This window comes from Pollicipes pollicipes, unplaced genomic scaffold (genome assembly GCF_011947565.3).
Source record: "Pollicipes pollicipes isolate AB1234 unplaced genomic scaffold, Ppol_2.1 Scaffold_3087;HRSCAF=3621_pilon_pilon_pilon, whole genome shotgun sequence".
NCBI lineage: Eukaryota > Metazoa > Arthropoda > Thecostraca > Pollicipedomorpha > Pollicipedidae > Pollicipes > Pollicipes pollicipes.
Genome location: NW_023596225.1, coordinates 19,622,752 through 19,650,143, shown reverse-complemented (window position 1 = coordinate 19,650,143; position 27,392 = coordinate 19,622,752). Strand labels below are relative to the sequence as shown.

The window sequence follows — 27,392 nt, the reverse complement described above, 5'->3', positions numbered from 1 at the left end:
ACTGGACTTCGGAGAATCAATATTCTGTGGCGCGATTTCCAACTTAAAGTTCATGGCGTATCCAAGAGATCAAAACGGGTGATAAGGAAAATTGTCGATGCAGCTTTCTGGTTGAGAGAGTGTGAAGCAAATGCGATGCTGACTTCCTTTGTGATCGGAAGAGAGGTGTGAAGAATTTTTGCCATAATTGAAGCCAGTAGGCCTATGGGGGAGGGGGTAGCATTTTTTGCGTATTCTAATTCTTAGATATGTACTGTATCGCAGTATAACGGCTGGCCATTGCTCATTGTTTCATCCCCTGGATGTTGGTGTCCTGTAAAAACTGTAGCTTTCTGCTTCAGACAAAATCTGAAAAATCGAGTAGGATCATTGACAGGCAATTTTATCCAGTTTTGCTATGCGTTTTCGACAACGGCATGCTTGCCGAAATATCAATGCATCCTATATCTCCTTTCGCCTGGTTTTCGCCGAGGAATAAGGCTATCACGGCTGTCAACTTGTAGACGAATAATCGTGGGAATCCGGACAGCCTTATTCACCGAACTACGTAGGTGAGTCGGAAAGGCACCATTGCGCACCAGTGAAAGCGACTGTGGATGTATATCTATCATGGCAACCAATGACATTTAATATTCCCAAAATAGGGTTCTGTGAATTAAGAGCGGACAATAACCTCCATCTCTACTCCCTCCCTCCCCGTCAACGGGCTTGCCCCACAGCAAAACTCTTAAAGCAACCGCTGAGCCTGCTCCCCCCCCCCCCACATTTTCTGAAACGTTCTTACGGCCTATGCTTAAGGGAAGGCCTAAAAGGGGTATCTAATCGGGTTATTAAAGGGAGCGTCCCACATTTGGTAGCATATTAAAAAAGACATGCTCACTTCAAAACCTCGGGGACCAGCTACGTCTAATAACAGCACTGGGTAGTGCCACGCACACATCGTCAAGACATAACATGAATATCACGTTTAATTGTTTTAAAGTCCAAATTACGCTTTAGGCCCACGCTTTGTAACAGGGCTAGGGCTCTTATATGCAGCTGTCTCGATCGCCGTCGCCATGACAACCACCGTGGTACCTCTACTTGGTGTTAAAAGAACGTTTGTGGTCGGCCAAGCGGGAGGCAAGGGCTTGTTTCTGAGAGGGCATTAGTTGAAGTTGAACAAACGTGCCACATGAACCATGTGATATGCTCCCATTCCAAAAGCCAAAGTGCACTTCGAAAAGAGACACTGATGGTGAGCGCCATAAACGAGAAATCAAAAAGCCATGTTTACGACGTTTCACTTGTTCCGCGGTATAATAGCTTCATGTTGGCACATCTTCTTGTCTAGTCGGTGTTTAAAGCTTTCATGGCGTTAATCATAGGTCCCGAGAAAACTTCGGGCCCCCCTCGGTATCTAAGGAACGGGAAGTAGGTGTCCCCGTGCTCCCCACGCCTTCGCCACTGAGGGATACACAAACTTCACGCTTTCTGTCTTTGACGCAGCTGCCCTATATCATTCCACGAAGTATCCCCCCCCCCCTTTCTCCTCCCCTTCCCCCGCCTGCTCCAGCGGCCCTGCGCGCATGACCTTCCCGCGCCCCGCCACGGCCTCCGCTGACTCGGACGTCTTCTGCGGCTACAGGCGACTCGTCTGCCCTTGTTTGACCTTGGCAGGGCTCGTGGCTGCATGAAAACCAGTGCGCGGGGGGCGTGGCGAGCCAGTGCCAGGCGTGCGGTCGGGGTGGCGGCAGGGTTGCGCGCTTAAAAATCCTGGGAGAGCGTCTCTGCGCCACTCACCAACCGCATCTGCTGGACAGACGTCAGCTGCGGCCGCGACACCGATACCAGCTGCACACACGGTGAGAAGTTCCGTGCCGCTCTCCGGCAGTAGTTAATTGAGGCCGGATGCGCAGTCAAAGGTGGGGCGCTCCCCCGCTGTTGGCCCGCATCTTTGTTTTGGCGCTATAAGCAGCTTCTATCAGAAATAAATCAACGTACGCATCCTCACTGAGCTCCGCTCCCCCCTCCGCTCCCAAAAGAAAATTCTGGTTATGACCCTGGCTGAGGCCACACTGGGATACCGCATGCTCGCCGAGTTACATCTGGGGCGAGGGGGGGGGGGGCTTTACGACGCAATCAGCTGTTGAGGCCGTATGGCGAGCTGTATCTTGGTAAGGTGCAGATGATCACCGAAGTGCAGTTTACACGTAGTCGTAAGTATGGTCGAGTTCACTGTTGATAACCAGACTCTACTCGTGTGCAATCGGACGTAGCACAAGTCCAGGACGTCGTACGCATCCCACTGAATGTGTCGCCTCCCGCCGGTTTTGTCGCAGTCTTTTTCAGTCTTCTCTCTGCTGCGCTGACCCTGGGGCGAACGCGTCAAACGTGCTCCTAGTCCGTCAGTCCTGGCCTGACCCTGATCTCTGAATGACAGCCAGGTCATGGATAGCGCAGGGAGGCAGGCAGGCAAGCTGTGGAGGGAGGCCGTCACCCGGACCGGGGGACCCCCGAGATGGACAAAGTTCAACGCATCGACTGCGTTACGACCGGGCATGTACCGACAGGACATCAAGGTGAGGGATATGTTACCGACAGAACATCAAGGGTGAGGGACATGTAGTGACAGAGCATCAAGGTGAGGGACATGCTTCCCCACAGGACATCAATGGTGAGGGAATTTAAGTACCGACAGGGCATCAAGGTGAGGGACATGTACCGACAGGGCATCGGAGTGTGAGGGACATGTACCGACAGGACATCAAGGTGAGGGACATGTACCGACAGGACATCAAGGTGAGGGGCATGTACCGACCAGGACATCAAGGTGAGGGACATGTACGACGACAGGGGCATCGAGTGAGGGTACATGTACCGACAGGGACATCAAGGTGAGGGCATGTACCACGACAGGACATCAAGGTGAGGGGCATGTGCCCACAGGACATCAAGGTGAGGGATATGTACCGACAGGGCATCAAGGTGAGGGACATGTACCGACAGGACATCAAGGTGAGGGACATGTACCGACAGGGCATCGAGGTGAGGGACATGTACCGACAGGACATCAAGGTGAGGGACATGTACCGACAGGACATCAAGGTGAGGGACATGTACCGACAGGACATCAAGGTGAGGGACATGTACCGACAGGACATCAAGGTGAGGGACATGTACCGACAGGACATCAAGGTGAGGGACATGTACCGACAGGGCATCGAGGTGAGGGGCATGTGCCCACAGGGCATCAAGGTGGGGGACATGTAAGGGCAGGACATCAAGGTGAGGGACATTACCGACAGGACATCAAGGTGGGGGACATGTAAGGGCAGGACATAAAGGTGAGGGGCATGTACCCAGAGGACATCGAGGTGAGGAATATGTAACGACAGGACATAAAGACGAGAGGCATTTACTGACAGGACATTAAGTCAAGGGACATATACCGACAGGACATCAAGGTGAGGGGCATGTTAACACGAACATCAAGGTGAGGGACATGTTCCAACAGGACATCAAGGCGAGGGGCATGTACCCAGAGGACTTCGAGGTGATGGATGTGTACCGACAGGACATCAAGGTGAGAGATCATGTCCGACAGGACCAGACAGGTGAGCCGGGATCCAGTGGCGAAGCCAGCAGTTCTGCTCGGAGGAAAGGGAAGTTAAAACAGGGCCCTCGTAGCCGAATGTAACTTATGTGGTCAAAATTATATTGTGGCATACAATGAACATCGCTATGGAGGACTGGTCATATCCCGCATCCATGTGCTGATCGGTCAGGACGGGGAAAACGTAGCCGATAGATAGACATTCAAGAGTTTGCCAGGGGTCGGGCAGGGGTCAGGCGCGCGGTATGTATTGATTGTTTTGCGTTTTGTTAATGCGAGGCGCATTCTGCTTTACGGGAATGCTCCGCATTGGAAGATCTTGGAGCAAGCATAAGATGCGATGAAATGAGCTCAGTTATAACTATTGGTATATTTTTAGTGGAAACACTGCTCTAGACGACGCAGTTTCTCATTTTAGTAAATATGCTTCTTAACACATCATACATTGATCGCGTGATCGCACCTTGCTCAACAGTGATTGAGGGCCAATTGTCAAGGATTCGAGCGACGTAATTATGGGGTCATGGATGCTTATGTGACCTTGAAGTAGTCTGCACGAAAAAGTCCGCACACCTTTGCTGGCGCGTAACACAGAAACTAGCGGGGTTTGGGTCTTAGGAAGGGCAGGGCTGTGAACTACACCGAATGCTTTTCAAGAGGGCTTTTTCAGTTCAAAGCTCATGCAAATGTGGAACACTCCCGTCAATAAGTTTAATAAATTACAGCAAGCTATTTCGGCTTCTGCAATGGCAATGAGGAGCGGTGACGCGGGCGCTGCGGATACTGATAGGGCTGTGCTTAGTGCAGCATTCGATGGGGCTCCCCTGGGCGTCGCTGAGTGGAAGGACAAGTTGAAGCTTGTTTGTCGCTCATTACATGATATAATGTAACAAAATTGTCCTGATCGCGTTGCCATGGCAGCTCGTTTCTGGCACATTCGCACGTCCCTATTACACATGGCTAGGCATCATCTACTTGCAGTGCAAAAAGATCATTGTACAGCAAATATATGCACGATGATACACGCACAAGAGCTGGCGATGATGTAGAGGGTGCGTCAAAGCTATGTCAATATTTCATGTTGCTTTATTGAAAGTGCGATAATACATTCTCAATATTTGTGTTGACAAGATTATTCCATGGCATACTCAGAACCGAGCTAGTGGATGAGGTATTGTTCTTTAATGTCTGGGACTCCTTGATCTGCTTCACCCGCGAGCAGTTGGACACAAGGAACGAGCAACAGGCGCAACATGGCATACGCAGATTCTCTGGCACGCGCTAGACGACTCTTTACGAGGGTGTCATGCCCGCTCTAAAGGCGTCGTTCTTTATATTGGGCGGCTAATTTCGTGCTCTTCAAAAGTTATCGTATGCTGGGGGAATGGATAAAAAAAGCTTACGGAAGCCATGTTGTTAGCAATTTACTTGGTGCGACTTCCTCCTGGCACGTTAATTACATGACACCAAGCATGGTGGTCACTGTAACATCCAGACACCATGAGATGACACCATACTCAGGTGTTCGGCACAAAACGGACCTTCATCTAGTCGCGTTCAAACACAACCTTTTTCATTCAAACATCTTTCCGGACCGTGCTGCTCCTGATGAGCGTCCAGTCTCCCTGAACGGCGGTCGAGTGTGACCCCGGGGTGTTAACATTTTTTTATTACACGCCGTTCCGCGAACGTCGCTTGCTGTCGTCCGGGCCTCCTGGCCTCCATTGGGGCTGGCCCTGTCACCGGGTCACGAGTGACCGATGTGGCAGCACCCGCTGTGTTTCCATCTGGCAGTAGTCTGATTCCACCGGGTGTTTGGGTTTGACCGGCTGAATGTCAGGTCTGGCGAACTGCCCGATGAGTGTCGCTGGACTGTTCATAGGCGCCTAGGTGGGGTCGCGCGGGCCGGGAGGGAGGGAGGGGGGGGGGGGGGAGAGGACCCGCTGCGACTGGGACTCGCCCTCTGCCGCCTGCAGTCCGCTCGGCCCCGCCTGCCGTCGTGGCTTTCCAGAACATAAACAGGCACATCCTGCTGGGGCTTACGACACAGGCGTCCGAGAGAGATGCCAGCGCGCCTTCACAGCCGGCGGGATCGCAGACGCGCTCCGGCTCCGACTGCAAACCAAAGCTGTCATGGCGCTGTGGTACCAAGAAATCGGGGATATACATGAACTTCTAACGTTGTGACCGCGTTGCTCGCAAAACATCGAAACGAGTGCAATTGTTGTGTATGTCCGGCACTTATGAGCAGTTTTGTAAGCGAGAACCGTTTAATTGTAGATAGCATGTCCATTTATGTATGTGTGTGTGTATCTTAGTTTAAGACGAGCTGCACAGCAAACAACGGCTGCATGGTCAGGCAAAGTAAACACGTACACCATGAACTATAACACGCACACACGACATATCCCAAATGAAAATACTACAGAAGCACATAGCTGTATTTCACTGTATCATAGTTTTCTATGTGTATGGGTTTGACAAAGTCATGTGGTACGCTTTGTGATATGATGTTGGTCGTTTTGCTAGGTATAAAGACAGATTCTCAAATCGAGGTAGGAATATGTCCTGCCTGAGGTACTGAATTTGGGAGTCAATATTGGAGTATTGGATGTAAGAAAATGTATTCGAATTGGGTAGGGGTCAGGTTTAGCAGTAATTATTTGGTCGAGATACATTTACCTGAATTCTGCTGAACACGAATTCGCCATATATATATATATATATATATATATATATATATATATATATATATATATATATATATACGTATGCCAGGTCTTCTTCGGGATCGATATCAACTAATGTAATCTGAGGACCAGTAGTGCTTATCAACGTCTCCTTCCGGCCAGGGCAGCAAGGCCTACGCTTCTGCCATTCAGAAGGCTGGACTTCTGACCAGGGAGGAGGAGACACAAATTCAGCGTGGGTTGGACCAGGTACTGTTGCCCTTTCATAACCTATGACGGAATATGTGGGGCGTTCCTACGAATGATCTCCAGCCACGCTGATGGATTCCTCAAACGAGACTGTCGTGTGTGCTCCCCGGGAAAGGCGGATAGTTTTGAAAGCTATTGGCATTTTATTGCGCTTCTCTGTTGGCAGCCGAAAAAAGCTCCTCCATGCTCGCTAGTGGCAGGGTAAAATATCGCCTTGGTGACTGAGTACCCTTGCGATCCAGCAAAGGACGCGCTTGGTGACATCTGCACAATGTGTATACCGATATGGCGGCGGACGGCGATGCCCCGCAGGTCCTGTCCGAGTGGGAGACCGGCTCGTTCGAGGTGCGCCCCTCGGACGAGGACATCCACACGGCCAACGAGCGGCGCCTGACCGAGCTGGTGGGCGCGCCCGGCGCCAAGCTGCACACCGGCCGCAGCCGCAACGACCAGGTGGCCGTCGACACCCGGCTGTGGCTCAGGGATGTCATTCAGGAGCAGCTGGAGCCGCTGCTGCGCGAGATGATCACCGTGAGTGGCTACACTGTACAGTGGTGCCGCCATGGAGTAGTTGAAACCGATGATGCGCGAGATGATCGCTGTGGGTGGCTACACTGTACAGGGGTGCCGCCATGGAGCAGCTGAAGCCGATGATGCGCGAGATGATCACCGTGAGTAGCTACACTGCACAGGGGTGTCGTCGAGGAGCAGCTGGAGCCGCTGCTGCGCGAGATGATCACCGTGAGTTGCTACACCGCACGGGGCGTTGCCGGGGAACAGCTGCTGTCGTTCGGGCGTCCTCTGGATCGAACGTCGATGGACAGGGGGAATCCCCTTCGTTAAATAAACTGATAAGGTTGCGGTTTATCACTTAAGTGTTCTCTCAGCGAATGTTTAGCCTTGAGCTATCAGCGGGCACGTCCTGCCGCGTGATGGTGTTGCGGTCCGCGCTGATGGCGGCGCGGTATCCGTAGACGCTGACGGATCGCGCGGAAGCGGAGGTGGACATCCTGATGCCGGGCTTCACGCACCTGCAGCCGGCACAGCCCGTCAGGTGGAGCCACTGGCTCATGAGGTCAGCTACTCGCAGACTGGGCGCTCCCTCACAGTCACGTATGGGGTCTGGTGCATTGTTCGCGGATGGTCGTTGCTTCGATTTACCATTAATGACGGCGAGAAATGGCATTGCCTTGTACACGGAATGAACAGGCACCCTGCATGCCAAAACTGGTCAGGTGCTCAGGCGGTAGTCCGTGCCGCTGTTATGGTGGTGCAGCGGCTCATGGCCGCCCCGGCGTCGGCAGCCACGCCTGGTTCCTCCGCTCCGACCTGCGCCGCCTGCAGCAGCTGACGCAGCGCGTGGACAGCTGTCCGCTGGGCTCCGGAGCCCTGGCCGGCAACCCGTTCGCGGTGGATCGAGCCGCGCTCGCCGCCGAGCTCGGCTTCACGGCCGTCACGCCCAATAGCATGCTGGCCGTCAGCGACCGCGACTACATCGGTGGGAGACGATGCGGACCGCACCGGGCGGCAGCGCCGTGGCCGAGCCGCACCCCGCCGCGCTTGTGTGACTTCGAAGGGTCGCAGAAAGCTGAGAGACGGGGACGCTCCATTAGTCGATGAAACGTCTCAGTGTCCTCGTTTGCACGTTGAAAGAAGTTTGGGAAATTGGTGTCAATTTTAACCCCATAAATGCAGAACTTTCCTGCCTGGCTTTGTTCTAAATAACTTTTCGTTGCGGTGCAAGGCGTTGCGCAGAGCCTTGCTGAGTGGCAAAGATCCACCCCCTAGGAAGTTGTCTGTAGCAACACTGGCAAAGCCCCAAAACACACCCTTCCTACGAAGAATCGGTCGTGTAACAAACGGGATTTCTGGCAAATTTAGTAACCATTGGAAGAGCTCGCTACTGCTGGCACGGCAATTGAGTTATAACACCATCTCGGGAACATCTCTCGCTGGCGGCCCGCCTGAACGTGACGCTTCCTCCCGTCACCACCAGCCGAGTTCCTGTTCTGGGTGTCGCTGTTGGGCACGCACTTTTCGCGGCTGGCCGAGGACCTGATCATCTTCTCCACGCCCACCTTCGGCCTGGTGCACATCGCTGACGCCTACAGCACCGGCAGCTCGCTCATGCCGCAGAAGAGGTGAGTCAGTCCTGAGGGCCGGCTCTGGGCGTCCGTCGTCGAACCGCAACGGCCGCGGTGTCACCAGGGCTTGTGTGTGTCATTGGGGCTTTACGACGCGCTCAGCTGCTGAGGCTATATGGCGTCGCCTACCTGTCACCCTGGCAGGAAGGGCGGGCACCGCGGGGAATCGAACCCCGTACCTCTGGTTTCCCAGACGCGCAATGGTTAACGCAGACACGTTAACCACTATACTACCGGCACCCCGTCACCAGGTCTTCATGCCCAGACGCTAGTGCTGCACGTGACACCAGCAGTAGCATGGCGGTCATTCGCAACGGGGGTTGCCCAGCACTCGAGGCAGATGCGACGAGATAGTTTAGATGCACGACCTTTTCATGGATGCACGATCGCCAAGCCCGCGCCCTGTTGGAATGCTACGGTTTCAGCCAATGCCAAATCACTCAATGAAATAATCTTACTTGTTATCAGAGTCGACGCGTTGTCCTTCAGGCTTCTTGAGAACGCGGACCTCCGGTCCATTGGTGGATACAAGCGCTTCATAACATTTTAGTCGGTTAGTTCATCGCTTCTCGGTGCATGCCTCACACGACGACGTGGACGTGCTCGCCGCGCCCAAGATAGAGCATCCAACAGCCGGCGTTTACCGGATCTGCCCTTCTGCTTGGCAAGCGGCCTACCGAGCCGGCGTCACGGCGCGCTAAATCGGTCCGGTGTGAACCTCAGGAACCCGGACGGGCTGGAGTTGGCTCGGGGCAAGGCCGGTCGCTTCCTGGGCAACTGTGTCGGCCTGATGACGGCGCTGAAGGGCACGCCGTCAACCTACAACAAGGACTTCCAGGAGGATAAGGAGCTGCTATTCGACTCTGCGGACAATGTCACCGGTATTCGGCGGCAGCTACGCTATGTTTAAGAACGTTTCGGAGACGCACTGTACATTATATTACTGGGATGATCATATTTATATCAAGCACCCATATTGGTAGATCATCGCTTACGTCGCACTGAGTCAAGAACTATTAGCTCCAACCACGAGAGATGACCGAGGCCAGCGCGTGCGCGTGCGGAGCGTCACGCGCGCGGCCGCTCCGGCAGGGGTGATCCGTGTCATGACCGGAGTCGTCTCCACGATGACGGTGAGCGCCGCCAGATGTCGCCAGCTGCTGTCTGAGGGCATGCTCGCCACCGACGTCGCCTACTACCCTCGTCAGACAAAACGTGAGGACCCGCACATGCGGCAGAACAGCTCGCGCCAGTCGCCGGCAGCCCCTGCCCGTTCTCCGCCACCTGTGACGCCACCGCGCGATTTATGTGGACGCTTCGCTGCAGCCTTGTGACTGGGTACCGGCCAAAGTGCAGGCTCTGGCGGCTGGCGGCTGGGCGTGAACATGTCTGGCGGCTAAGCGTGAGCATCAGGCGATTTAAACGGCGCGCAAGTGTACACAGCGTCGTTGCAGCCAAATCTCCCCCGTACGGCAGTGATTCCCAGTCCACCGATGAGCCCGAGCATAACACGGCACCGTATCTGCCGCAGGTACCATTCCGTGAGGCGCACAACCTGGCCGGCAAGTGTGTGGCTCTGGCCGAGGCCAAGGGGGTGCCGATGCGCCAGCTGTCTTTGGACGACTTCCAGGGCATCAGGTGGGCGGCGAGCTTACGACCAATGTATGAGAGTGCCTGCGTGCGCACACGCTCGCGTAGTTCTCCCGCGTATTATCTGCACGGCATTGGAAATTATCCTGGTGCGGTGATTCGCTTGAAGCGGTCGTGATTTTCGTCTGTTTAACCTTGGCGTACCTAACATTGTCGCCTCAACATCTGATTTCCAATCGCTTATTTTCCATGGGTATTATACTTCGCAGGCAGATTTTTACGCCGTCTCAGCCTGACCTCGTCCGTTCCGTTTTTGACGAATGCTGTGGCGGCGCGTTCCAGCGCGGCGTTCGGCGCCGACGTTGCGTCCATCTGGAGCTTCGAGGCGAGCGTGGAGCAGTACCAGGCCGAGGGCGGCACCAGCCGGACGGCCGTGCTCAAGCAGGTGGCGCAGATGAGGGAGAGCATGGCCGCCGCCTAGTGGGAGGACGGCCCACCCGCGCCGGTACAACGACCACCAGCGGAAGCCCGTGGCCGACCCCCCGGTAGTGCCGCTGACAGGCCGCGACTGCTCGCGTGCCCAGCGGCCCGACGGATCTGATCGGCTAGCGTATACAATCAAAGATTAGCGAATCTTACGGTATAACTGTTGCCGTTTTGTACGAGATGTAAACGCATGGTATACAGAACACCCAACTACAGCCTTTTATTCACAAAATGAACCAGCCTGCAGTTGCACAGCAAGCGGCGCCCAGGCCAGGTTGAGTACTGAGTATTTGGCAGTAGTCTGCCGGGGGCAACGGCACCACCGCCGTTCGCCAGCAGCCGACTCTTGACCAGGGAGAGCCTCTCCTGGAGGCGACCATCCAGCATTCGCCGGACACAAAACAAGTCATCATGCCGGTCAGCAGCTCACCGCGGTCGGCACACACACGCCACGCCCAGCCGCCCGTCCGGTCCGCGTCTCCGCTTGCCAACGCCTCTCTGCCGCACACGCGCTGCGCTCCCGCGCCGCCTCACCTCGCGGCCAGGCTCCGGATGAGGCGCAGCATGTCCGCGCGCATCTCGTCGACGCGCTCCTGGCTGACGGGCACGTGCCGCAGGTCGCTGCCGCCGCTCAGCCGACGCGCCACCTCCTCGGCGTGGCAGAGCGCGAACACGCCGCAGTCGTAACCGTTGCGCTGGCAGCCGCAGGCGGCCTCCTCCACCTTGCCGGAGAGGCCGAGTAGCGGCGCCAGACGGCGCGCCATGCGCCGCGCCTCGCGCTGGTTGCCGTAGGCGAGCGAATCGTAGTGCAGGCAGCGGCGGCCGACGGTCACCAGCAGGCTCCAGTGCGTGCCGCCGGGCGCGTCGGGCCGCTCGCAGTCGTTGATGATGAAGAGCGCGGCGCGCCGCTCGGCCAGCCGCAGCGGCGCCAGGAAGGCGGCCAGCTCGCTCTCGGCGCAGAGCCGCGCGAACTGCGTCACATCCGGCCCGACGAACGCCAGCCCGGCGGCGGGGAACGCGGCGTGCTCCAGGTAGTTGAGGTAGAACTGGATCAGCTTGTCATTGAGCCAGTGCGGCCCCTGTAGCAGCTCGCCGTCTGACTCGTGCAGCACCGAGTCGTGGTAGCTGAGCAGCACCGGCTCCGCCATACTCTCGGCGCCCGACGTCCTGTGTGCGCCCAGCCTGCGCTGCTATGCTGGCGCTGTACTGGATTACAGTGGAAGGGAGGAAGACGCGGGGTAACGCGTGCTCACGCTGTTAAAGACCTGCGCCGCGTTGGTGGATCGCAGTCGCTGCCGCTCTCACGGCGACTGTGGAAGACACGTGACCCGGCCGCACTGGGCACCGGGTCCGGCTGGCCACCTCAGACCGTGGGCGTGCTGCTGCCGACGGGCGTGGGCGAGCCCTCGCCGGCCAGCAGGCGGGTACGCCGACGCGTGTAGTGTTGCCAGTGCAGGATCTGCTGGTCGTCGATGAACTTGGCGCACTGCGAGTTCACCAGCTCTTTGCGGAAGTGCTCGTATTGCAGCAGGTCCAGGAAGTGCAGGCACATTGGGTACCTGCAGCAGATGGGGAACACCAGTGATGTGTGCATTCACTGCGGCTTCTCGCTCAATGGCGTAAGATGTTGGTAGGCCCGAATCTCCGTCATCTTAAACAAAAATCATTCATCATTATCATCACAAACATAATCACACTGGTGGGTGGGCGTAGGTAGCTCTATGTTCAGCTCATGATGCAATGGATTCAGGATTACCATGGTGTGCAAACAAACCTCACATTACAAGCCCCCAACACAGTGGTGTTCGAAACTAAACAATGGTGAGCTGTTTCTTATTACATGCACAAGCCACAATGGGATACTAAACACAAAGCTGTCCAGGAACACTGGCAAGGTGGATGGCAATGGATTTATAATTCAATCATTGTGGGAATATACTGGCAAACATGATGTATTATGTGTTAAATGAACAATACTGACCACAAGCTTTCGGGCCTGATGACAATATGTGGATGGTTCTGCTTCATTTTCATCGAAAATCACTAGCTTGTGTACTTTCTTACACAATACAATGTTTTAAAGAATCAGTACTTACTTTATGTACCTGACATACTCTGGCTTTGTCCAATATTTCAAGTACTTGAGGTAATTGATGAAAGCTTGCTGCTTGAAGTATCCCCGCTGAGCAAGGACTGCAAATATACAGCGTGTTTTGTTGAACTGATGCTGTGCATGCAACTGTGCTGATAGTTGCATTACATCAAACTGATCTTTTATAATCACAATCTGACATTCTGAGGCATCACTGATTTTCAGAGTAAATGCAATGGAAAAATCAGCTATTAGATCTGCAACAACTCAGTGATGCAAGCTACTATGCATCAGTAAATTATAATGGTAGACATATTTTTGGAATGTCCATGGCAAGTTAATTGCCAATCCTTTCTAAGTGTTACCCAATAAATTACTTACAGTTCAGGTAGTTTGGGTTAGCCAAACACTGGACAAATTCTAGTTCAACCTGGAATCTTAATTTCTGTTGATCATCACCCTCTGAAAAAAACAAGTGCCATTAGCAGTGTCACCATGATGTTGGCTAGAAACAAGGTGCACAACAGCATATTTCACAACTACCGCAGACTACCAAACAATCTCAGCCAGGGTCGAAATATGTGAACAGGACACCAGGCAAATCCTCACCCAGCTGCTGCCCTCTGAGACATTGTATCATAACATCACAGATGGGTATGACCACATGACCACATGAAGTGGGGCCAGTGCAGTTAAGGATCAAGCACAGTTAAAAAAGATCAAATTTAAGGATGCATCACATTTAACAAGCCTTAAAATATGGACAAAATGTGCATTAAGTGTATCAGTCAGGCAGGCCAGTTTTCCATTGTAAACTTTTAAACATAACCCCCAATCTAGTCTGAAGAATGTTAACCTATCATGCAATGTTATCAACTCATTTCTTTATTTCTTGATTATATCCTTGTCCATGCAACACTACTACCAAGGGCAGCTTCTTCAGTGGTTCCTTAAATCTTACCATTGCATGTGCCATTGCCCATCCTGAAATGATTTAACATGACCAATATAGCATTTACTATGATTATTTTATAGATTCATAGCACATAGTAAACAGCAATGAGCAACATTCTGGTGTTAATATCAAACTGGAAAAAACATTGGGGACATATAAACCTAAACCATTGGAAACATATCAACCCAAAGCTTGACCCTCCTCCAAGACCTTTCAAGGATAGAAGGCTTGCTGTGTGGTCATAGTTGAATTAATGGATTAAAATTACAGCATAAATCAGGATGTTCTACAACTCTTCCTCTCTGTCTCTGTCTCTGTCTCTGTCTCTGTCTCTGTCTCTGTCTCTGTCTCTGTCTCTGTCTCTGTAGCTGTCTCTGTCTCTGTCTCTGTCTCTGTCTCTGTCTCTGTCTCTGTCTCTGTCTCTGTCTCTGTCTCTGTCTCTCTCTCTGTCTCTGTCTCTGTCTCTGTCTCTGTCTTGTCTCTCTCTCTCTCTCCTCTCTCTCTCTCTCTCTCTCCTCTCTCTCTCTCCTCTCTCTCTCTCTCTCTCTCTCTCCTCTCTCTCTCTCTCTCTCTCTCTCTCTCCTTCCTCCCTCCCTCCCTCCCTCCCTCCCTCTCATTCACTGTCTCCCCCTCTCTCTCTCTATACATTACATATGTTTTATATACTATCATATCCTGTTCATATTTCATTAAATAACTGACCAGGAAAAAACATTTGATTGAAACATTTTAATTGGATTTCTGCATTCAGAGCTTCTGCTCAGCAGTGCTTGTTGAGTGAATTCAGGCCCCTACCAACCAATCATGCAATTTCAGATTAAAGGCAGAATTCGGTAGTGGATTTTAACGCGCTGCATTGCTCAGCACGATTCATCCAGCCCCCTCACGTCATTTGACCTTTATCGCGGCTGCTGCCACCGGCCGCAGGACACCAAGGCCAAATAGCGAGCACACTTAAATGACTCAAATCAACCCCACCACGGGTGAGTGGATCGGAGGCAGGCCCTCCAACTAACTGATTCATCGGGACAGACAATAGCCATCTGAATGTCAACTAACGACACAAAAAACATGCCGTCAAGCATCATATTTATTCTTTCAGTCATAATCGGTTGCGAGCCAGCGCATCCCAACTTCAAAGGCAAACTTACCAGCCATAACACAGCAAAACAGAGATCGTCTAAAATGGGTATCCTTTCTCGCCTTATAAGCCCAAAAAACTGAAAGGCCCTGCAAATACCGTTAAATTCCCTCGCAGGCTCACGTTCGCGTTACCCGAAGGACTCGCACGCCGGCAACAAGCGGCGAAATCCAACGAACACAGCGTCACATCTGCTTCCGTATGTTGCTTACTGAGAGCAGTTACCTTGGGCTGGTTTGTTATACCCCTAGTGGGTACCAATAAAAGACATATTTTGGAGGCAAAAATATGGCTAAACTTTGGTTTAAGGGACATTTTTCAAAATCAATTTTTCAAAATTGTCTTGAAAACTATATGCAAGAAGGGCATAAACAAAAATAAAATAAAACTGAACAACGACAGACATAAGCGAAGCTCTTCCTGGTGCATGATAGACAAGGAGCGGCGCAAACACCTGTGTACGATATTGATGAATGAAGGTGTTTGCGCCGCCTATTTCCCAGGCAGGTGTGTGTGTGTGTGTGTGTGTGTGTGTGTGTGTGCTTTAAGTCAGGGTTCTCTCCAGCTGGGCTAGAATATGGATAACGAATTTTCCGGCTTCTTAATCGCGCGTACAATTGTAAAGAGAGCTATGATAACAGGCGCCGACAGGACTGTGAGCCATCTCTCATTGAACTGCTAACATCCATCCTCGTTGACTGGTAAAACAGAACAAAAAGCGTGGGAAAGAATTCCTTGAAAACTACTTCGAAAATGATTTAAGTTAATATCATGCTTTACACAACATAGAGTGATAGCCAATTGACGGTCATTATATTCAGAAATTTTGTTCACAAGACCCAGATATGACTGATACGACAACCACATTTGTCGTGGCCTTGGTCACTGCATGGCCGATGAAGCGGCAGGATTTGAATAATGCTTTTATGGTGTTATGAATGCCTGGGTGATCTTTCACAAAAAACTTAGTGCTAGCTCACCACAAAGTGTGCACAAAATAGGCTGTGCATCTTTGTGGGTGTGTTCCTCAAACTAGAGGGGTATAGGCCTTAAAAAGGAGGTTTGTGAACTGCACCAAATGATCTTCAAGGCTGCATCATGGCTGGCTTCATTGCATGGCTATCATGGCATGGCTTCATAGCTGTATCAGTTCCAAATCTCATGGAAATGTGGAATGCTCCCATCAACTGAAGCCCTAAGGCATATACATGTCATAAGCATCTACTTCACCCAACAACATGACATGTCTTTTTGGTGTTTTTATTAACTCACTGTACATTTTCATTTCTGGTGCAGAACTGCAGAGCTGTGAGGTGCAGCAGTTGTTAAAAAAAAACATACAGATGGCTGGCAGGTATATTGTTAATACCTAACCATGATTAACCACTTGAATATGTGTTTGGATGGGAGAGTCAGTTTGACCATCCTATTTGCTGTCTCTATGAGGCCTCATTTAAGAATGTGTTTCATCTTCCTGGAAGCAATGACAAAGCTCATGATGCTTTTTAGTTTCATGCCTGATATACAAGTATCTATTTGGGTGATTTGGATAGTGGTATACACAAAATCAGTTTCATGAAGTTTTAGTAAAGTCAGAATAATGGTTGATGAGTTTTGCCCTTTGGTGCTTCTGTGTGATCACATGGCACTGTGGCAAGTGTTGTAATGGAATGTAACTCAGTGAAGAAATGTTTACCCATAGAATCATTGGCCTGTTAAAATTAATAAAAAATAACAAAATAAAAAATAAAAAATAGCCTATAAAAATAAAAGAAACATATGGATCTTTTGACTTGATTCCATCTATAACCTTTACACCATTCACACAATGTATGCAAATATGATCAAGTGCAAGCATTTATTTGCTAAAGGCCAGGGCTTGTTGAGTAAGTGTTTTACATAGATATATTTTGGCCATATTGGGGGAGAGCAAGAAGGTATAGAAAATTGAGCCTCATTGACAGTTAACACGGCAGCTAATAAAGTGGAAGTAAATGTGTACGGTCCATAAAATTTTAATTGGCAGTCCAAAGCTGCTTTTAATTTTTGATTGACTATTTACCAAGTCAATAGTTAATTTGGTTTTCATGGTGTCATCCACGGAGTCAGGATGACTCATCCTTGCCTTGATATTTGTGGTGCTCCTGATTAATGACACATCTTTTTTTGTTGCAATAATGCATGAGCAGATGAAAGATATTGTTGCATTCTCTTAAATAAGATGTTGGGCAATATACAACATGGCTGATTCTGAACAAATTTAAGGAAATGGGGTGCTTAAAGCAGTTGATTCAGATCCTGCATGCCAAATCATGACAGTGGTGAAATAGATCAGGCACTTGTTGGGGTGATATTCAGGGCACTGCTGAGTGTCCTGCTCATTGATCAAATCTTGTGTGCAAGTGTGATGTTTCTCTATCAGATGGAGAGTGATAAGTGCCATCAGCTTCATCACTTTCTCTGGGGAAGATGTAGTGCAGTCTTAACTGAGATTCCATAAAAGAAGTCGCGGTGAGGTACCATCATACCTGGGATTGGTCACATACCATGATGAAATAGTGGCGTTGCAATGATGAACGGCGTCGATAATCCATGATGTATCACATCTTACTGCTCATGTTTTTCCTTCTCAACTACCATCTTGCCAAGATGCGGGCTTCCGATAAAATTGCGGCGTTGCACCATACCACTGGAATTAATGTGTTAATCAGACACTCCTGTTAAGCTCTTTATCTGACAAACATACATTGAACAAGCATTCACCACTATTCGATCGTGCGTACATTCGGTCGTGGTGTCGGTGACGGACGAGCCATCGCGGAATTCTCGTCAATGTGTTGCCCCATCTCGGTCCGGAAAACGAGCACTCATAGACCGGGAAAAATTTGTAAATACAGTTTCGAGATGAATGTCGCTCCGCCAAATTATGGATGGTCCAGTTGCTGAGTGTCAGAGGACTTAAGGTCGCCCCAGGTCACATAAAGCTACATAGGTCGTGTAGTAGTGGTGGTAGTAGAAGAAACACTACACTTCTAGTAGTAGATCACGTGACATTAGTTCAGCTTAGGAAGTGACGCCACCCACACCAGAGTGTAGGAATAATGTCAGAAACTCTGGTTCTTTTACGATGTTTGCGATGCACTATCTCACACAGAGGGATCCTCTTACATGGTTGGAAGGTGCCCTTGCTGTGTGACGTCACAACATTGTCTTTGGCTTTAATTCGTGAACAGGCAATCTGATTGAGCTTGAACTTCATGAACGGATTTTCCATCTAAAGTTATCCTACAAATACCTTCAGTTGAAATCTCCGAGATTAGTTTTCCAACACCATGTCTGTGCGGACGATTTGTCATGGAATGCGTGTTTGTGTCACTCATATTCCTAATCGATCCGATTTTTATTGCGTGTTAAGTTTTTTTGTTGTTTGCGTTTGACTTTGATGCATCAATGAAATGTCTCTCCAGGTGGTGACAAAACCTATGGAACACTGATTACCAAATGACCCATCAAGATTTGGGCCCAGTGACGGGACAAACATAGTCAAGGTCATGTTCTCGGTACCAGATAACTACTTGCAATCAGAAGATATTGATGATGATGATTTGATAGACCTTCCTCCAGAGGTGCTGGCTGCCATCGAGCAGGTGAGTGGGATGTTTGCCGGGGAAAATACGTTATTTCTGACTTTGTGTGGGGTTATCATAGCTTTGCGACTTGATAAAGGACCATTCTGTAGAAACACCCGCTGCGGCTGCGGGTGTTTCTACAGAATATACTCATATGTGTACCCATATGTGTATAATGTACAGGATATAGGCAGCACCCTCTGTTCTGCTCATCTACTGAAGTACCGTCGGGGATTCCGTTGACCAAACTTGTGATGTCTATATCCCTTGGCTGGTGGTTGCCGTTCATGTCCTTCAAACATGATGAGGTAGTGCATCTGGAAGTATCTTTTTGTATCACCAGGTGAACATTTTTGTCTTGTTTGTGCAGGTCTTGCCCAGCAATGACCCGTTGGACCGCCACGATTTTGACGTGGTGGACTACATCAACCAGCTGTTCCCCAACGAACAGTCGCTAGGAAACATCGATGATGTCATCTCATCGATGACGGAGCGGGTGCGCAGCATCGACCAAGAGATCAGGAACGTGGTCAGAGGGCACACCAACGCCGGACAGGTGAGCTTTGCACGTGGGGTCGTGACCGTAGTCAGGCATATCGACTTAGATACATTCCATATATATATATATATATATATATATATATATATATATATATATAACCCATTGCATACAAGGAAGCATTAATTGGTGTGCGTTCGCGCGTCTGGTAATCATTTCCATGCCTAGCTCGATGGCTCTGTGCTGGTCGTTTTAGTCCTGTATTTCGTAAGACGGCTTCAGACGCGGAGCGCCGGGCGCTTGGAAAACTGACCTGTGCTGTCCCGCCCGACGGCAGGACGGCAAGCGGGCGCTGGAGGAGGCCCAGAAGTCGATCATGCAGCTGTTCAACAAGATCTCGGAGATCAAGGGCCGGGCCGAGCTGTCGGAGCAGACGGTGAAGGAGATCACGCGCGACATCAAGCAGCTGGACCAGGGCAAGCGTAACCTGACGGCGACCGTCACCACGCTCAACCACCTGCACATGCTGGCCGGCGGCGTCGACACACTTCAGTCAGTACACCGCTGCTGCGGGGCGGGCGCCAGTGGCGGTGCTGCTTCAGCGGTCCGAGCGGATGCCGGGTGCCGTGTGGAGCCGGCTGCGCTGGTCGTGTTTATTATTGCGTGATGTAACCCATTGTTTCTCACTGAGTGCGTCATTTTTCGCGCCACAAGATTTGAACGGTGACGTGATATAATGTATTCATTTGTTTGATTATTGTTGTGTGCGCTGTTCCGAGGGCACTGCCTCCGTTGTGCCCTCTGCCGAACCTGTCGTTGTTGTGAGCGCCGTGTCGGGCCGGCGCTGCGTCTGTGCCGGACACAGTCGGGCCGTGTGGCGTCCCCTCCCGTGGGGTGACACGGTTACCCACCGGACACAGTCGGATCGTGTGGCGTCCCCTCCCGTGGGGTGACACGGCTACCCACCGGACGCAATCGGACGTGAGGCGTGCCCTGCGCAGCTGTGGGGTGACATGGGACCTGATCTGGCCAGGTCTCAGATCTGTCAGCGCCAGTACAGCGACATCGCCATGCTGCTGGAGGGCGTGATGAAGGTGCTGGAGCACTTTGACAAGTACCTCGACATTCCGCAGATCAAGGAGCTGGCCGATCAGGTATGACCCGCCACGTCGTCACTAACTGCGCTCTAGGGATGTTGAGCACAGCGTTCCGTATCAAGCTGGCAATGCGTAACGCCACCAGTTTTCCGGGCAGCTGCTGTCTGCCTGTGCCGTGGCTCTTAAAGAAAGAGGTATAGCTTCTAAACAAGGGGCCAGGTAAAGTGCAGTCTTCAATGCAGCCGAACCGGTTGCGTTCGCGTACCATAGTCGGCCTCGGCCGCCACCTTGGCGGACATGACGTGCTGGCTGTAGCAATGGTCAGGCAGGCGCGTCAGACAGCGTGCACGTGCTGGACGGGGGATGCTCTGCTGCGGCCACGGGCGCCGCGGGCTGACCCTCGGCGGTGCGGCAGGTGCACAAGATCAGAGCGGACCTGGCCGAGCAGATCTCGGCCGACTTCCGCGAGGCGTTCTCGGCCACCAACACCAAGAAGGCCATCCCGAGCCAGCAGCTGGGTGAAGCCTGCCTCGTCGTCAACGTGCTGGAGCCGAAAGTCAAGTGAGGACCCGGCCGAACGCTCCCGTCGCTGGCGACAGTAATGACGGCCGCACAGTAACGATCTGGTGGCGGGCAGCTGGCTGCAGTGCTTTGCCACTGGCCGGCGTTGCATGCCATTGCAGCGACACACGGCCTCCCGGACCACATAATATGACTGCTGCAGGGGGCTCGTTGGCCGTTCACTGCCGCGGTGTCTATTTATATACAGCGGCTGGCCGAGGAGATTCACTAGCTTTTGCATCGATCTTCTTGGCTCCGGCCGTCAGTGTTGTTTTCTCTTCTTTGCTGGCTTGAACTTGCAGTTTGTCGTGTGCTTACCGGACCTGACGCGCTGATTCCTTGTAAACTTAGATCGCGTGTGAGATTTCAAGATATGTTGCGTACGGCTGTATCACTCCAACTACACTGTAGCGTAATTAGCTCACGAAAGGCATGGCGCATGTATCATTTGTGAACGTAGGTTATGCAGCGTCGCCCAGAGCGTGAAAGAATGGGAAGGTAGTACTGCGATTTGGTGTTGCCTATTTTATCCAAGTAGGGGTTGTAGTTTTTTATTCTTTTTGGGTGGGATGGGGTCTATTCCATGAGTTGACGGGGGTCAAGTGCTTTTATAAACCGTTTGTGCTTATTTAAAGGGTATTTTTGTGTAGTCATTTCTCCCTACCCGAGCCATGCTTATTTTCCGAAACTTTATCCCTCCCCGTCCCTGGCTTGCGTATTTTCTACCGACCCGAACGTCTCCCAAGAGGAGAGCTGTATTTCCAGTCAGTGTGATGTCCAGTCCGACTGTCGCGCCGCCGGTGCCGGGCTGTCGGCGGTCGCGGTCGTGAGTGCCGGTCCGGCGATGGCGACCCGCCGGTCTGCGCCGCTGGCGATGGTCGCGCCGATGACCCGCCAGCAGCGCGCCGCCGGTGACGGCTGCCCAGCGGCCTGGCCGTCTGGGCGGCGCCGCTCCTCCCGCCCTGCGTGACGCCGTCGCCCGCGCGCCGGCAGACGGGACCTGCTCAAGTGGTTCGTCGGCCTGCAGCTGGCCGAGTACACGCACCTGTTCGGCGCCAACGAGGAGCAGGCCTGGCTGGACAGCATCGACAAACGCTACACGTGGCTGAAGCGGCGTCTGATCGAGTTCGAGGAGCGCTTCGGCCGCCTCTTCCCGCCCGAGTGGGAGGTGTCGGAGCGCATCGCCGTCGAGTTCTGCCACGTGACGCGGTACGACGGTCGGCCGGCCGGCCGCGGCGGCACCTGTGCTGCGCCTGCCTGCCACGTGCCCTGACCCATTCCTGGTCCGGGGGGGGGGGGGGAGGGGTGAAAGTTTCCACAGAGCGCCATGTTTTGTGTGGTGTTGATCTGCGGTTGTGCTCCACGCGGACCACTGGGCACTGTCTGGCCGACGCCAAGCGTCGCCTGCAGCGCCTCAGCCCTGTGCTCACCTGCAGGGTGGAGCTGTCGGCCATCATGGCGCGCCGGGTGTCCGAGATGGACGTCAAGCTGCTGCTGTTCGCCATCCAGCGGACATCCGGCTTCGAGACGCTGCTGTCGCGCCGCTTCTCGGGCGTCACGCTGCAGCAGGAGCGGCGGCCGGCCACTGCCGTCCCGCCGCCGCCGGAGGTCAGTCAGCCCCGCCCGCCTCTGGCGGGAGGTCGGCCCCGAGCGCGGCTGGCGCTCCCCACGGACTGTGAGGCCGGCTTCAGGCAATGTGCTGAAGCCGGCCTCACAGTCGGTGTTCGCGTGTCACCCAGCCCACACCGGGCAGGGCTCAAGGTGGCGCGCTCCGACCAGCTTTGATGATGATGTGGTATGTATTTAGATGCGTTCTCAAAACGGATTTCAGAGCATTCACGTCAATGTACATGCATACATACACTCGTGATAAAAAGCCACTGAAGCAAAGCCTGCACGGTAAAAAAAAAACATACAGGTAGAGACAAGGTTAACGCTGGTATGACGTGTTAGCCAACCAGGGTACAGCCGACTTCGAGGCCGCTGGCCCCGCGTCGCTTCTGGACGGCTGTGCGTTGAGTCATGCGAGCAGCGTCAACGATGACCCGCCTGCAGTGTGGTGTGGTGTGTGTGGGTGGTGTGTGCATGTAGTGTTGTGGTGTGTGGTGTGTGTGTGTGTGTGTGTGTGTGTGTGCGTGCGTGCGTGCGTGCGTGCGTGCGCGCGCGCCTTCCGCCTCGTGTCCACCGCCGCCGGCGAGATGGCGCGCCGCAGTAGTAGATTGTTCGCCTCACTGCTGCCAGATCGCCCGGTGATGGGAGACTACGGGCCACGGTCGTGGTATGTCGATGGTTTAGCGAGATTGTCTTCACTGAAGCGCTGTTCAGATAGACTGCGGCCCTCACGAACGTGACCCCGCTCCGCGTGGCGACCGGCATCGATCGCTCCATTGACCAGCATTGGCCTCCCAGTCGACGAACCCGTTCGGGGAGCCGGAGCCGGAGTCGACGAACCCGTTCGAGCAGGAGGAGGCGACGGCGGCGGCGGCGGCGCGGCGGCGGTGCTGCCGCGGCCCGAACAGCCGGTGCCCTCCGACCCGTTCCAGGGCATCATCAGCCAGTGTTTCGAGCAGCACCTTAACATCTACATCGAGAGCCAGGACAGGTGCGGGGCCCACGCGAGGTCCAAAGTCGCTGGGTAATAGGCTGGGTCTTGGTGGCGGTTTCATTCAGAGGTGGGCGCATGATCCTTGTATGCTCGATACTGTGGACCACCAGTCATTTGGAGCCTGCTGTGGGAGACGGACATCAAGTGCAGGTGTTGCCAAGGCGTAGGCATATCTCCGTTAGAATTTGCCACAAAATGTCGGCTTCCCGTTTCGTACCGTGTCCCTCTGTAGTTGTGCCGTTGAACATATTGAACATATATATTGAACATGCATATCATTGTTGCAGTGGCTCCCAGCGTTGGTTTCAAGGTTTCACCATTACTGCAGTCGGCGCCTGTCCTATATGCGGTGTCCACGCGCCAGTTTGTCTCGATGACTCTGGCCTGGGCTGGCGGCAGGAACCTGTCGGACCTGCTGGAGCGCTTCAGCCAGGAGCTGAAGAGCAAAGGTTTCCCCAGCCCGGCGTCCGAGAGCTCGCTCATCCTGCCCAGCTGCGCCGACCTCTTCATGTTCTACAAGAAGTGCATGCTGCAGTGCTCGCAGTTGAGCCGCGGCCGCCAGCTTGCTGGCGCTCACGGCCGTGTTTCAGAAGCACCTGCGCGAGTACGCGCTCAAGATCCTGCTGGCCAACCTGCCCAAGTGAGTTGCTCGCCGGGAGCGCGGGTGAGGGTCGGCAGGTCGCCAGCCCAGGTCGAGCAGGGGAAGCGACTGGCTGGGAGGGGATTGACTGACTGCTCTTCGTGATGAATCTCGATTTGTTCTTACATTGGCGTGCCCTGCTTTGCTGGTACGTCGGTTGGTGCGCTCCATTATCTACCGTTTAGAGTATAGGCTGTCTGTGGTATAATGTGGTGAGATTTGAAAGATGGGTGATGTGGCGCTGGTTGTCGCGTTTCCTTTTGGCAAAGTCTCTGGTTGTTTTCTCGGCCGATGCATGGATCACAATTGTCCCTGAAATGGCCTTGAAGAGAGTATTACCTTCGCGCGTGTCGTGACTGGCCGGTTGACCTTCCCCAAGTTCCGCCGTGGTCCATGAGGCACCGCCGCCACCGGCAATACGCCGCTCTCACTGCCCCTCCCCCTCTCCCCACCGCAGGCAGACGGTGAGCGCAGCCGGCGGCTCCTCCGGCAAGACGCTGCCGCTCGACCTGAAAGACCTCTCCAACCTGTCCAACCTGCGCGACATGGCGACTGCCGGCTTCCTGCACAACTTCCAGAGCCTGCTGAAGGAGGGCGAGATCCAGCGCCTGACGCGGGACGACCTCGGCAGAGTGTGCAGGTGACCGGCGCGTCCGGCGCGTCACGCCCTTCTGCGGGCCGCGCCACCCGTCCCCCGGGCTCGTGCTGCCGCCTAGCCGCCAGGCCTGACGACGCGATCGAAACTTGGCCGCCATCGGCGGGCTCTGGCGTCGTGCGGATCAGACAAATGCTTGCACCAATGTATGTCACGACTGATTGGCGCGTCCACTTAGCTGGTGCCGTGGTGTTGGCGCTGTGAATGTGGTGGCCGCAGGTATTTTCGCCGCGGCCCTTCACACCGCCTCGTCCGGATTCCAGTGTCCTGACCACGGCCGAGTACTGCTTAGAGACGACTCAGCAGCTGGAGAGCAAGCTGAAGGAGCGGGTGGAACCGGCGCTGGTTGACAAGATCAACCTCAGCAGCGAACAGGACGTGTTTCACAAGTAAGAGGCGCACTCGGCCGGCGCTGGGCCAGGCAAGTCCAGGTTGCGATGCCGATCGTGTTACGTGGCCGACGACAGCATCATCAGTCATGAAAGCCTAGCCATGGAAGGGTGTAACGCTGCTACTTACATGCGGCAGTCGATAGTCATGATGCGATGACGAGTCGTGTCAGTTTGCATTGGGTTATAAGCAATGCATTTTCTGCATATCCACAAGCCCTTCACTTCGGGTGCCAATAGGACCGAGCTGGTATGTCAGCTTTCTTACTTGCGTATCATCGCATCATGCCTCCGTACCGACCCCCGCCTCGCCGACTCCCCACTCTGGCCCCGAGCGTTTGACTCAGTCCCCGCTCGGCCTCCGGGCATCTGACTCCGACTCCCACTCCGCCACTAAACTTCTGACCAGATCTTCTCTTCCCTCAAACGTCTGACCCCGGTTTCCGCTCTGTCCCTGAGCGCCTGACCCCGACTTCCCGCTCCGCCCCCGCGCGTCTGACCCCGACTCCCCGCTCCGCCCCCAGAGCGTCTGACACCCGACTCCCCGCCTCCGCCCCCGAGCGTCTGACGCCGACTCCCTGTTCTGCCCCTGCCTGACCCCGTCTCCCTGTTCTGCCTCCGAGCGTCTGACCCTCTTATCACCCCATTGCAGTGTGATCGGCAACTGCGGCAGGTGCTGGTGCAGGACCTGGAGACGGCCTGCGACCCGGCCCTGGTGATGATGACTAAGGTCAGCCTTGCCTGTGGCAGTGTGGTGCTGCCGACAGAGGCCAGTTTGTGGACTGGTGCAACTGATGCGACCGATCAATGCGTTGGGCGCTGCGCAGTGAGGTCCTGCCAACCTCTTGGCGTTTCCAAGCCCCGCTCGATGACTATAGTTTATATTCTTTGCGGCATTTCTAGCTCCCTCAGTTGAGCAATTTTCCGTTTTCGTAAATCTCGAATACCAATGACCAACCGTAGCTAGATTTTAACAAGTCTCGTGACTCAGAGAACCAGAGCCAGAGCCAGAGCCAGAGTCAGAGTCAGAGCCAGAACCAGAGCCAGAGCCAGAGCAGAGACAGAGACAGAGACAGAGACAAAGCCAGAAACAGAAACAGAGACAGAGACAGCGACAGCGACAGCGACGGCGACGCGACGGCGACGGCGACGGCGACGGCGACGGCGACGGCGACGGCGACGGCGACGGCGACAGGCGAACGGCGACGGCGACGGCGACGGCGACGGCGACGACGGCGAGACGCGACGGCGACGGCGCGGCGACGAGGCGACAGCGACAGCGACAGCGACAGCGACAGCGACAGCGACAGAGAGAGAGGAGAGAGAGCGACGGCGACGCGACGGCGACGGCGCGAGGAGATCGATGAGAGAGAGAGCGAGAGAAGACGACACACAGATGGAGATAGAGAGAGAGAGCGATGAGGAGATGGGAGAGAACCAGAGAGGAGGAGGGATGGGAGAGAGGAGAGGAGAGACACGAGAGACGAGAGAGAGAAGGAGGAGAGAGGGAGAGAGAGAGAGAGAGAGAGAGAGAGAGGGAGAGGGAGGGAGGGAGCGAGCTCAGCTATTGAGCTAACTACAGCTGCCCAGCCTGTACGGAGTACACCAGCTAAATGTTACTGATCTATTAATGCCGTAAGCGCCCGGCTCCAGCGCGCCGCCTGAACGCGTCCGTGGAGCTAACGTCGCTCCTGCCGCAGATGAGCTGGCAGAACGTGGAGTCGGTGGGCGACCAGAGTGGCTACGTGTCGACCATCACGTCCCAGCTGAAGCAGACGGTTCCCGTGGTGCGCGACAACCTGGCTGGGTCGCGCAAATACTTCACGCAGTTCTGCGTCAAGTTCGCCAAGTAAGCGGCCGCGCGCCGGTAGTGTGCGCCTGGAATGTGGGGCGCAGCATGTGTGTGCCGGGATCCCGGATGGATCCAAGTCCCCATACGGTTCTGTGGGTGTAGGATCCTGGATCCTGAATCTGGGAATATGTTTTTGGGCTGAAGGCACGTGTCTGGCCCTGATTATCGGAAAGCTTATCATCAACCGCTTGACAAGATGATTCGTTGGCATCTATCAGTTAAGAACCATTACGAATAGAATGCTGGTTTGATAGAACCGCAGATGTAGTAGATGAGACAGTTCTATCAACCTTATTCCCCGTAGTGTAACAAGGAGAATAGAGGGGCAGGTGTGTTCATATTTCGGCTACATGCCCTTATCGAAACAAATGTCAGTAGCAGGAGAATCAGTAGTAGAACTACTGATATTCATTTCGGTAAAGGTATGTAGCCAAATTATCATCACATCTACCCCTTCAATCTTCTGGTTTTTGTACGAGGAAAAGGGCTATTAGTGCTATCTTATCCACATGCATAACGTTCC

The 27,392-nt window shown here is 53.6% G+C and overlaps 2 protein-coding genes and 2 pseudogenes across 2 annotated transcripts; 2 read left to right on the top strand and 2 right to left on the bottom strand.

Moving 5' to 3' along the window:
- Positions 1-3,469: 3,469 nt before the first annotated feature.
- Positions 3,470-10,969, top strand: LOC119114819 (argininosuccinate lyase-like; annotated as a pseudogene).
- On the bottom strand, positions 10,951-11,919 carry LOC119114820 (sentrin-specific protease 8). Its single transcript, XM_037238860.1, has one exon. It carries the CDS (start codon positions 11,900-11,902, stop codon positions 11,285-11,287), a length of 618 nt encoding a protein of 205 aa, XP_037094755.1. The 5' UTR covers positions 11,903-11,919; the 3' UTR covers positions 10,951-11,284.
- Positions 11,920-12,101: 182 nt separating this feature from the next.
- On the bottom strand, positions 12,102-15,137 carry MED31 (mediator complex subunit 31). The gene is made up of 4 exons (XM_037238861.1): positions 14,953-15,137; positions 13,228-13,308; positions 12,851-12,947; positions 12,102-12,313 (listed from the first exon to the last, which is right to left on the bottom strand). Exons 1-4 carry the CDS (start codon positions 14,957-14,959, stop codon positions 12,118-12,120), a joined length of 381 nt encoding a protein of 126 aa, XP_037094756.1. The 5' UTR covers positions 14,960-15,137; the 3' UTR covers positions 12,102-12,117.
- A 331-nt stretch (positions 15,138-15,468) lies between these two features.
- Positions 15,469-25,021, top strand: LOC119114817 (vacuolar protein sorting-associated protein 53 homolog; annotated as a pseudogene).
- The last annotated feature ends 2,371 nt before the right edge of the window (positions 25,022-27,392 follow it).